The 11,550-nt window shown below is 36.1% G+C and overlaps 1 protein-coding gene across 1 annotated transcript in view; it reads right to left on the reverse strand.

Moving 5' to 3' along the window:
- Window positions 1–6,599, reverse strand: part of LOC144987275 (uncharacterized) — a 371,740-nt gene extending 365,141 nt beyond the window's left edge. Inside the window, exon 1 of the mRNA XM_078936594.1 lies at window positions 6,455–6,599. Coding sequence (XP_078792720.1) covers window positions 6,455–6,599 — 145 coding nt within the window. The remainder of the gene's footprint in view (window positions 1–6,454) is intronic.
- Window positions 6,600–11,550: the final 4,951 nt, after the last annotated feature.

Consider the following 11,550-nt stretch of genomic DNA (forward strand, 5'->3'; position numbering starts at 1 on the left):
TCTGGTTCCTCCTGTTCCACTCTGAAGTTCCTCTGCTGGTTGCAGAGATCTTCCTCCTCAGTCATCCAATGCTGGGGGAGGACTGCAGGAACACAAACCCAACATTTAAATTTTTTCTTTATACCTTTTATAGTTTATACCTTTTATATGTTTCCAGGACATTTGTTTTTTTTTCAAGCATACTCTGTGATCATTGGATAAAATGCCTGAGGAGTCTGGAGGCCGGAAGAGACTAATGGAAATAAATAAATCAAATAAAAAATAATTGAATAAATGCATCAGTCATTCATTTAAAATTGTCAATAAATAAATAAAATTTGAAATCAAAACATAAATGCTTTAACAGTAATTAAAAAGTACCTTAAAATTTTTCATGACATTTTTAATAATTTTATGGTCCATGGACAAATTAAAATAAATACAATGCTCAGCATAAATGAATACACCTCACTAAATGTGTCAGAAAACCTTTGAGAGAAATACTAGATTACAAACAGGATCTCTTAATTTACATACAAAAAATGTATTTCCTAACAAATTAATTGAAACCCATGTTGCCAAAATGAGTACACCTCAGTCATAGTCTTATGACAAAAGACAAACTTAAGACTACAAATTTCTAATTAACAAACATCCAACCACAGTTGTGTCTAATGACTTATTTCAGAGGTGTCCAGCACACAGGTGACAATAAAAGGGCATTTCTTAACAAAGAACAGCCCCTCCCATTTCATGCTGTCAGCAATGGCTCCCCGTGGAAAAGGAATTTCACAAAATCTCAGAAAGAAAATCCTTTCTTTGCACAAAAAAGGTGAGGGCTACAAGATCAGCAAAGCTTTACATATCAATCAAATTTACTACTGCAAAAGTGATCCAAAAATTAAAGAAAGATGGAAGTGTCACAATCATACAGAGACGTTCAGGCCGTCCATGCAAGCTAACATCTCGAAACAGGAGGGTCTTCTCATGAGAAGGGTTGAAGAAAACCACCATGAAAGTTCACTGCAGTTAGCTAAAGCTGTAGAAATCTAAACTGGAGACAACGTTTCCCGTGACGCCATACAGCGCACACTGCAGAGGAAATGGCATGCTTGCTTATTGTCCAGGAAGGAAGCCTCTCCTGAAGCCTGTACAAAAGCATGCCTAGAATTTACTAGGGCTCATGCTGAAACAGATGAAAACTACTGAGACTCAATTGAACGTTGAAGTAATTACAGAAACATATAAATAAGATATTCTTTATTGATCCCACATTGGGGAAATTCAATTGTCACAGCAGTTCCAAAAAGCAAAGAAAAGTGACAGCAATGTGCAAAAGTGAGGGGTGTTCTAAAATGTGCAAGTATATAAGCAACCTTTCTCCTCTTGGCTTCATCATGCGCTAGCATGCTAGCTTGTTAGCTTGCTAACTCGTCCAACTTGTGGTTAGCTTATTAAAAAAACTGAAAAACAATCTTCAACTCACCAGGATATCTCTTTAAACACAACTCTGTTTGAAAATATTTAGAATACTCCTTTAGTGTCGATTCGTGCCAAGTTACTATTTCTGTATGTGTTCCAGAAGCACACTGATGTCCTCTCATCTCACCGTGTCATCACAAATGGAAAAAACCTCAATACTCTGGAGTAATGAGACAAAGATCACCATTGTCAAAACTAATGGTTTTAAAACTGTACGGCATTGCAAAGGTGAGGATTTCAAAGATAAATGCATGGTGCCAACAGTGAAACATGGTGGTGGCAGTGTCCTGGTATGGGGCTGCATGAGTGCTGCTGGTGTGGGGGAGCTGCATTTCATTTATGGGATCATGAACTCAACAATGTAGTGCTCTATACTGAAGAAGAAGATGCTGCCATTACTTCATTGGTCATTGAGCACTTTTCCAACACGACAATGATCCAAAACACACTTCTAAAGCTACTGCTGTATTTTCTGCGGAAGAACAGGGTGAAGGTGATTGAAAGGCCAAGCATGTCTCCTGATCTGAACCCAATGTGGGGAATTCTGTAGAACAAGTTGAGCATCACTCCCCATCCAGGCTCTAAAATAGGTTCTTCTTGAAGAATGAAAAAGATAGATGTTGTAATATGTCTGCAACTTGTTCATTCCATTCCTAGAAGACTTGTTGCTGTCCTTAAAAAGTCACGGCCACATACAAAATACTAGATGTAGTCGTTTTTGTTGCAGGGTGGATTTGCTTAAACCAATTGAAGTAAAACGGAAGATTATGCAATCTAAGTTAGATCATTAAACTTTATTTCATGTTATAGAGTTAAAGAAGTGTTCAATAGAAGTCAACTTTGCGGAAAGTTTGGAAATGTTTTATTTGCTCATTGAGCTTCTGATTAAATTAGAACTTTTTAAAGAGGGTGTACTGATTTATGCTGTACTTTGTTTTTGGGAATTTATTCTCATATTTGGGGCGGCAGTGGCTCATGCGGTTGAGCTGGTCGGACAATGATAGAAGGGTCGCTGGTTAGATTCCCCCCAGTCCACTGTTGTTGTGATCGGGGGCAAGAGCTCCTCCACTGGTGTGTGAATGTGTCTGAATGTCCAGGTGATGGTCAGAGGGGCAGCTGTGGCTAAATCAGTAGTTACCATCACCAAGTATGAATGAGGAGTGAATGAATAACGGACACATTGTAAGCACTTTGAGTGTATGGAAAAGTGCAGATAAATCCAATCCATCATCATTATTATTGTTGTTGTTTCCTACATATTCAACGCAAAACGACAGATTTTGTGTTAAAAAAAAGACTTCTGTTCTGCTAATTTAGAATAAGATCTATATAAATAAATTTATAAAAGTAGCCTTTACGGAAGTAATAAATATGATAATAAGTTCTCACAAGCCACAGAATAATTCTAACATCCACCTTCTTTCAACGCTTTTTGGGGCAAAATATGATTTTTACAAAACAAATCAGCGATGCCAGAAGTCGTGTCCAGACAGGGGAAAAAAATTCTAGAACAACAACATGGTCTGATATTGAAGTGATCATATTGGCTCAGGTGTAGCCACGCCCCTCTGTCTCCAGCATTGATCAGACTGGTTCTGCAAACCACGCCTTCAGTCCTCTGCATGTCACCATACTAGTCCATAGGGATGGGAATAGAAGCCACTGGAAGCTTTCCTTGGGGTTCGTGTAATTATGCCACAAAAATTTACCAACCATTCAGGGCTTTGAAGCCACACAATACAGCGGCATCGGTGGTGGTCTGGACGTATATCATCTGCTTCAACTAAGCTCCTTGTAACCTTTCATTGTGGATATTATAATGAAAATACTTAAAACAAAACAATGTTGTTAATAGTGATAAAAAAAACAACGTAAAACAACACAATAAGTTGTGTTTTCTGTGAGAAGTGCTTTACACAGCAAAATACACATGACATGAAAAAAATAAACGCAAGGCAAAAAAGGAAAACTGGTCTTGAACCCAGAATCTCTGGATACAGAAGCTATGACTTTATCTCTGAGCTATCTGTACAACAACAATACATCCTTGCCATTGTATATTGGTAGAAGTATTATCATTATTGATAATGTTCATAGTGTTGTCTTATATGGAAAAACTGAGTTGAAATGATCCTGAGCAGCAGTACTTTTTTTTAACCAGGAACCATGGTAAAGTGCAATGAACTGACGCTGATTCCAATTCAGGAGAAACAATTGAACTGGTCGGGAAACGTTCAGGATTCATTTGTTTTTTTAGAGAAAAGCGCGCCCAACTGTTCAAACACAAGTGACATCTGGGGGGTATTCCAGGAAGCATGTTTAAACTAGCCTGACTTTAACCCTGAACTCTGGCTGAAATCCGCCTGAATTTGCTTACTCTGGGTATGTCGGTTCCAAAAGACCAGATATGAGTTGGCGTAATTACGCTCGACTTGGTAACCCTGGGTTAACGCACGTGCACAGCAGGTATATAAAGACATTCTCAATGGATCGCCGATTTCTGGAGTCACCATGGAAACGCGTGGGAAAAAAAAAAAAAAAAAAAAGAAAGCGCGACACTTGAGACGGAAGTGAGATGGAGTCTGAGATTTTAATGATGGCGTATGAAGATTATACGTCCATCAAAAAAGTAACACGGCTGCATCATCATCAAAAAAAAAAGTTTCTTCTTGGAGAAAAATAAGAGACAAAGTAAACGCACGAGTTTCTGATCTTGTTTCCATTTTCCTTGTGACGCATATATATATATATATATATATATATATATATATATATATATATATATATATATATACATACATACATGCACATGGAGTGCAAAAATTCATCAAAGAATTTTCCATCACTGTACTCACAACATGTGTATGTATGGGTGCTATAAAAACTCATCATCCCCTCCTTTACTCTCACTCATGGTGCATAGACGTAAGCATCGTAGGACAAAATAACTCAACAAAACACGGCAAAACACAGTAAAACAGCTAAACAACTAAACACATTCGGTCAAAAAGCCACATTTCAACCCAAATCCATCAAGACAGGCAAAGGGAATGATATCCCAGAATCCCTTGCGGTGCCGATCTAACAGCAGCACCAAAGTTACACCTACTTAATGGAATTAATTTGAATGAAAGGAAAATAATTGTCTGAAAACTACGTGTTATTTTTAAGGTGACTTAACAAAAAATGATTTCTCTTAACTGAAGCAAATAATTAAGTTAGATCAAAGTAAAAAAGTTTCATTTTCCAACATCCATATGCGGTCTTCTCACCCTCTCACGGTGGAAAAAGTTTTATCTAAGCTTCTTCATCCACTAAATCATCTTTAAATGGACACGCCATGCTGGTTCACCTCTCTGAAAACAAACTAACCTTCAACTAAACCTGCTCCAGACCAGGTTATGTTCAGTGCATGAGTTGCCGCGGCAACTTGACCTACCCTGAAAGATACCTCCATTTCTGGAACCGAAAGTTGAGGTTATCAACCTCCTTAGCCTCAAACTTATCGTGGGAGCTAGCATAACCTGCTTTCTGGAATACCCCCCAGAACCGTGGTTCAACCAAACGATGCATTTGGTGCTTCATACGTCATCAACCACGTGATCTGCACTAGTTGACACACGCCCCGAAACATTGTGCTGAACCACTATGTTTCATGAAAGTGAAACAAGTGGTGGAGCGTCTGTGTCAAACTGGCCATCCCTACCAGTCCATTAAAGGTGTTCATGCAAATGTCTGTTAGCGCTGTTAACTTTTTTGTGTGTTTTTTTTTATTGAAGCAATTATTCAACAAACAATCATGTCATTTCTGTCAATGACATCAATACCAATGAGATGAAGGTAGTCAAAAACAAACATGAAAACAAATATAAGCAAATTTATAGTTTACCAAAGCTTAAATAGATCAAATAAATTACATGTCTGGGCTTTCTTGTGATTCATAAAATGAGAAGATTTATAGAATAGCATAGACAACTGTATATTCTTAAAGGTTTGAGATGGTTTAGTAATCCATTAATGTTTCACCTTTCAAATCACAATCAGTACATTAATTAGAAAGTCCAGATTTGTATCAATTAATAGTAATCAAACTTTAATGGTATTCCAATTGAAAGGGTTTATGATAATATTTTTGTTTTCAACCAATAATGAAAATATGACCAAAACTCTTTTACATGTAAAAATAAAAAATAAAAAATAAAAAAATAAGTTCCACATTTTCAACATCATTTCCACAAAATACACAAAGATCCTTATCCCAATTAAAGCGAATATTTAAAACTAACTGGAAGGATAAATATCATTCAATATGTTAAAAGGTCACTTCTTTTGCTTTGTGAGGTACATGATATGATAGATATAATGTTCATATAGGTTTAGTTTCTGTGGTGCTGTAATTCTGCAACATATATTTTCTTTTTAATGGGGAAGGGTAATATAAACAGTTTCCTGTCTCCCAAACACAGCCCTTCCACATAGAGTGGTCTCATTTCTGAAAAATGTTGTTGCATCATTAATTGCTGGGATAAATTTTTAATGGGAATTGGAATGGATTTAATTATCAAATTCTTTCAATGGGCAGACCAAATTATATTTTGCACAGAGAGTATTGTGATCAAGATAATTACGATGTTTGTCCATTAAATGAGATATAGCCCAAATTCCTTCTTCCAACCAATAGTTTAAAAACAAAGACTTTCGTTTATGTTAGCGCCGTTTATGGCACTTTAAAACATGAATGGTGGTCCCTAAAAAACAGAGGGGAAAAAACAGCACAGACATCAAAGCTGTCTGGTGGGAATAACTGCCCACTGATTTCCCATCATGCTTTTGTTTACCAACTAACAACTCCAAGCTAACATTAGCGGTGAAGCTATGACGGCAGCACCATTGGAGCTATAATCTAGTTATAATCAGTTTGGATCCAGAGAGCAGCTCAGACGAGGAAAACAAAGACGTTCATGGATCTATTTGTCTGCAGCAGTGAACGTACCAACTATGTTGAGTTGAAGCTGCGGGTTCCAGCTGCTATCCAGCAGTCTGCGCTGACGACAGAGCTCCTCCTCGTTCTGGACGATGGTTCCTTCAGCAGCAGAAAGTTGTTCTCTGACAGAACCTTCCTGAGGTTCTGAAGACATGGTTCCTGCTCCGATCTTCAGCTCCAACTCCCACAAACACCGCCGTCCTCTTCACTGCAGCTCCGATCGATCATCTGCTAGTCTCACAATCACAGCAATCCACGTTGTCTTTCCGTTCAACACTTCTTCACTCATTTACGACACTTTGGAAAATGCTGAGAGTTCCCACACGAACCACGTATCGTCCTTCCTGTCCAAAAACCTCACAAACGTCCCAACAAAACACCACCGACCTCTAAACACAAGCTAACGCTGCTAGCCTGCTACCAAGCTAACGCTGCTAGCGCCTCGTGATGTTTACTTCCGGGTCACGTGCAGAAGCTTTATTTAAAAAGAAACGTATTAACTGCTTGACTGAACCTTAAAATGGTTAAAAAGGCTTCCAATATTTTTCATCACACGGTGTTTTTTTTATTGAACAAATTTAACATACAAAACAAAGAAAGTTTACAACAATTATGCACAGATAATGTACATTACAATTCTGAATAAAGAATAAACGTGTTACATCCTTAGAAAGATTCTAATTATTAGCAACAAACACAAAAAATGACAAATAAAAATAAAGAAAATAGAACTAAACATAGAAAAAACTGATAAAAAAAAAAAAAAAAAAAAAAATGAGCTTTTATATTTTTTGAAGCCGAAATTAAGTTTAAATATTGCTGCAGTTCAAGTTTGAACACAAAGAAATCAGGTTTTTTTATTGGAGAATTTGCTTTTGTGAAAATGAAATTTATCCAAAAATAATAACATGTTTATACAGAAAAAAAGTATCACGATCTTTGACATCAAAGCTATGAAAACCAAAAAGTACGTTTTTATGAAAAAGTTGTTTATCAGCAAAAATAGAATCGGTAATAAATTTGTTAAAGTTTTTCCAAAATCTGTATGTGAATTCACAAGACCAGAATAAATGAGAGCAGGTTTCAGGTTGTTTCTGGCAGGAAGTACAGCTGATGGTTATGTCAGCCTTAAATTTAGTTTAATAATCTTTTGCTGGATAAAATCTGTGTAGGAGTTTAAAGAGATTTCTTTGACTTTATTTGTTAAGAAGTATTTTTGTGGTAAAGACCAGACTTTTTTCCAATCAATGTTAGAATTGAAATGAGCCCAATAATAGATAGCTGATGGAACAGAAACTAAATTATCTTGAAACAAAGCTCTGATTTTTGAGTTCAACTGTTTAGCGGAAGTGAAGCAGAAACTACCCAGAGGGGATTTGAGCACATCAGGAGGATGAAGAGTCAGAGGAGGAGCGCTGTAGAAACCCCTGAATAACATGCAAAGCCCAGACAGTACGGCATCAAACACTACTGCAAATTTTTTTGGAGTTATTGGTATTTTATACTGCATAGTGAACTCTGAGTAGTTATATAATAATCCAGGTTCTTTGAATAATTGATTGAGGAAAATTATACCATTATTAAACCAGTTACTTAAAAAAAGAGTTTTCCTTTTATAGACAATATTACAGTTATTCCAGATAATACATCTCTGTGGGGAAAAGTTGTGTTTGTAGATCAGAGTCCAGGCTAAGAGAACCTGTTGATGAAAATTTGACAGTTTCAAAGGGCTTTTTGGAATACTATAGTTACAGCATAGCAGGAAGTTAAGGCCTCCTACCTTTGGAAATACAAAATGTGGAATAAAGTTCCAGATAGATGTGGGGTTATTGAAATATTTCTTAATCCAGATTACCTTGAGTGTATTATTAAGCGCATTGAAATCAAAAAAATTTAAGCCGCCTTTATCAGAGGTATTTAAAATAACAGATTTCCTGATATAGTGGGTTTTATTTTTCCATAGAAAGTTATATAATATTTTATTAATTGTATTGCAGACTGTGTTATTAACCTGTAGAGATTGAGCTGCATACATTAAACGAGAGATCCCTTCTGCTTTTGTAAGCAGAACTCTGCCTTTCAAAGAGAGATCTCTTTGCAGCCATTGGTTTAGGGTTTTTTTGGGTTTTATCTATTAAAGGAGAAAAATTTGTAGAACATCTGGATTGCATATCTTTAGTAATTTGAATACCAAGTGTGAAGAATAGTAAGAAACTGCCTTTAACTTTTATTACACTAATGGTTTAAACTTAATTCACTGAGCATGTATTGTCATCTCAAAATTATATTACATTTGAAGAAAGCACAGCCAAACTATTGTTCTAACAGTTCCTTCTCATACTCCCTCTTTTCTGTGCATGTTTTCTGCTGAGCAGGCCTCAGACTTATCTTCACTTTAGCCTTGGAGGTTCGATTTTCTAGAAAGGACTGTATTAAATTTTAGGTTCGTACCCCCGTCAGTTTCTTACACACCAAGGTATGTTACAGAGGTTTTTACAGGAATACCTTGGATAGATGTAAGCAAACAGTTTTTAACAGGCAGAATTTCACATTTATTTAAATTAAGGGTAAGTCCTGAAGCTTTATAAAAGGATTGGATAATATCAATCGCCACAGCTACTTGTGAAGCGTCTCGGAGAAAGAGAGCAGTGTCATCTGCTAGTTGACTTATGAATATTTCCCTCTCAGCCACAATTAAACCTTTTAATGGGCTGAGTTTGATATGTAGGTTAAGGAGTTGAACAGAAAGAAGAAACAGATACACCGACAAGGGACATCCCTGCCTTAGCCCATGTTTTAAGAAGAATCTAGAAGTTTTATAGAACTATTACTATTGACATAGAAAGTTTGAACAGCATTGCAGAAGAATTGACCAAAACTAAATTTATTTAAAGCAGCAATAATAAAATTTTGTTCTAAAGAATCAAAGGCTTTATAAAAGTCTAGAAAAAGAATGAGACTGTCATCCTGCACCAGTTCTGAGTAATCTAGTATGTCTACAATTAATCTAATATTGTTTGAGATATGACGATTATGCATAAATCCAGACTGATTTTCATCAATAATTGTATCTAAGACTGGCTTTATTTTATTTGCAAGAATCAAAGCCAAAATCTTATAATCACAATTCAACAAGGTGATTGGTCGCCAGTTATCTAAGGAGTCCAATGTTCAGATTGTTTTGTATTGAAACTGTTACTTTCAATTAAGTTTGAAAAAAATTGACTACAAAACGAATCAGAGACTAACTAAACCGGATCACTTTGTTTATTGTATTTCTAAACTACAGTCATGAATAAAGAATTTTTTTAAGTAAACAAAGAAACAAAAATTAAAAAAAGAAAATTTCAAGCAAAAAGATCCTAAAAATCTGTTCCTAAAGAGAATAATTACGACTATAAATAAACATTAAACTGTATAGTTAATAACAAACACAAGCAATAATTTAGAAATTTTTATTACAGTGAAAAAACAATAGAGACATTTACTTTATTTTTATTAAAATTTGATTAAAAATAATGAAGTATATAACTGAGATGTAATATAATAAAAGAAAATTGAAAAAAATTAAAGATCTTTGAAATGCAAACATTTTTCACCGACAACCTGCAAAGATTTTAATGCTGTTTCTTGTTTCTGTGTCTTCTTCAAAGATTTTTTCAATAAAAAAACTTAAAAAAAAATTCACAGATTTTTTCAGGTTAAGACAAAAAAACACTTAACATTTTTATTTACAGTACAGACCAAAAGTTTGGACACACCTTCTCATTCAAAGAGTTTTCTTTATTTTCATGACTATGAAAATTGTAGATTCACACTGAAGGCATCAAAACTATGAATGAACACATGTGGAATTCTATACATAACAAGAAAGTGTGAAACAACTGAGAATATGTCATATTGTAGGTTCTTCATAGTAGCCACCTTTTGCTTTGATTACTGCTTTGAACACTTTTGGCATTCTCCGGATGAGCTTCAAAAATGTTGAGAAATGCAGAAATGTGTGTTGCAGATCCCATGTTTGCCACTAGAGGGCAGCACAGCAGCTTCAGTCTTTGTCATTGTTGCTGTGTGAGCCTGAAGGAGCTTCAAAGTGAGCTGCAGCTTGGTTCAGACAAACCTCCACATTCACACACAGATGTGATCCTGAAGAAGTCTGAACAGAACATTTCAGGAGAACTCTTCAGTCCAGAACATGAGCCTGCATTGTTCCTGAAACTGGGATCAGAGTTCTGCTCTCTGCTCCAACAGAACCACCTTCATGAGCTCCTGGTTTCTTCTGGATCCTCCAACATTCAGATGCTCTCTGATGAGTCCTGAAGCTGCAGACATATTGACACATGATCACTGTGTATTTCTAACTCACCTATAATGTGAAGAACATTGCTCTGAGTGGAGCAGTGATGCCGATCTGTGCCACATTAAACAAGCGCACATCAAAATGTAACATTCACTCAGACAATGAAACCTCATTCCAACCAGGCAGTTCAGAACGGGTTTATTGAGCAGCTGAAGCCAGCAGATCTTTACGTACGTAGCTGTTAGTGTGGTTGACTGGCAGAGTGCACGATTTTGTAGATTATAAAGAGTCGACTGTTTTCTCAGAAAAGTAGACCAAAAAAAAGGGCTTATGGGTGACCAACGAGGACAATTTTAACATTAAACGCACACAATTTAAAAAGCTTCATTTTACAATTACACTCTGTGACAAAATATGCAGCTATGTACAAAATAAAATTCCAAAAACAAAACAAGTTTTTTTTTGCATAAAGGGAATACTTTTTCACAGTTCAGAATGGTTTTTCCCATCGTGTTTGAAATCTTCTACTCATTCCAGGTCTGACACTAAATGTTTCTGTTGAACAGAATGTTTTCTGATTGGTTTAGCCTTCTTTCCACTCTGGATCCTTCAGGTTCTCCATCTTTCTGGATCCAAATCCTTCCAAGTCACAACAACTTCCTGTGTTTAGAGGATCAGATGCAGAAGAGAATCCAACATAGAACCGGAGTCACACTGGATCCAGCTGTCAGGAAGGGGAGGAGCCAAAATGCAGAAACTGGACTCAGAGGCAGAAACATCAAGATTTGATCAATAAACAGAAACA

Source organism: Oryzias latipes, chromosome 2, assembly GCF_053564925.1.
Source record: "Oryzias latipes strain Hd-rR chromosome 2, Olatipes_Hd-rR_3.1".
In the NCBI taxonomy this organism is placed as follows: Eukaryota; Metazoa; Chordata; class Actinopteri; order Beloniformes; family Adrianichthyidae; genus Oryzias; species Oryzias latipes.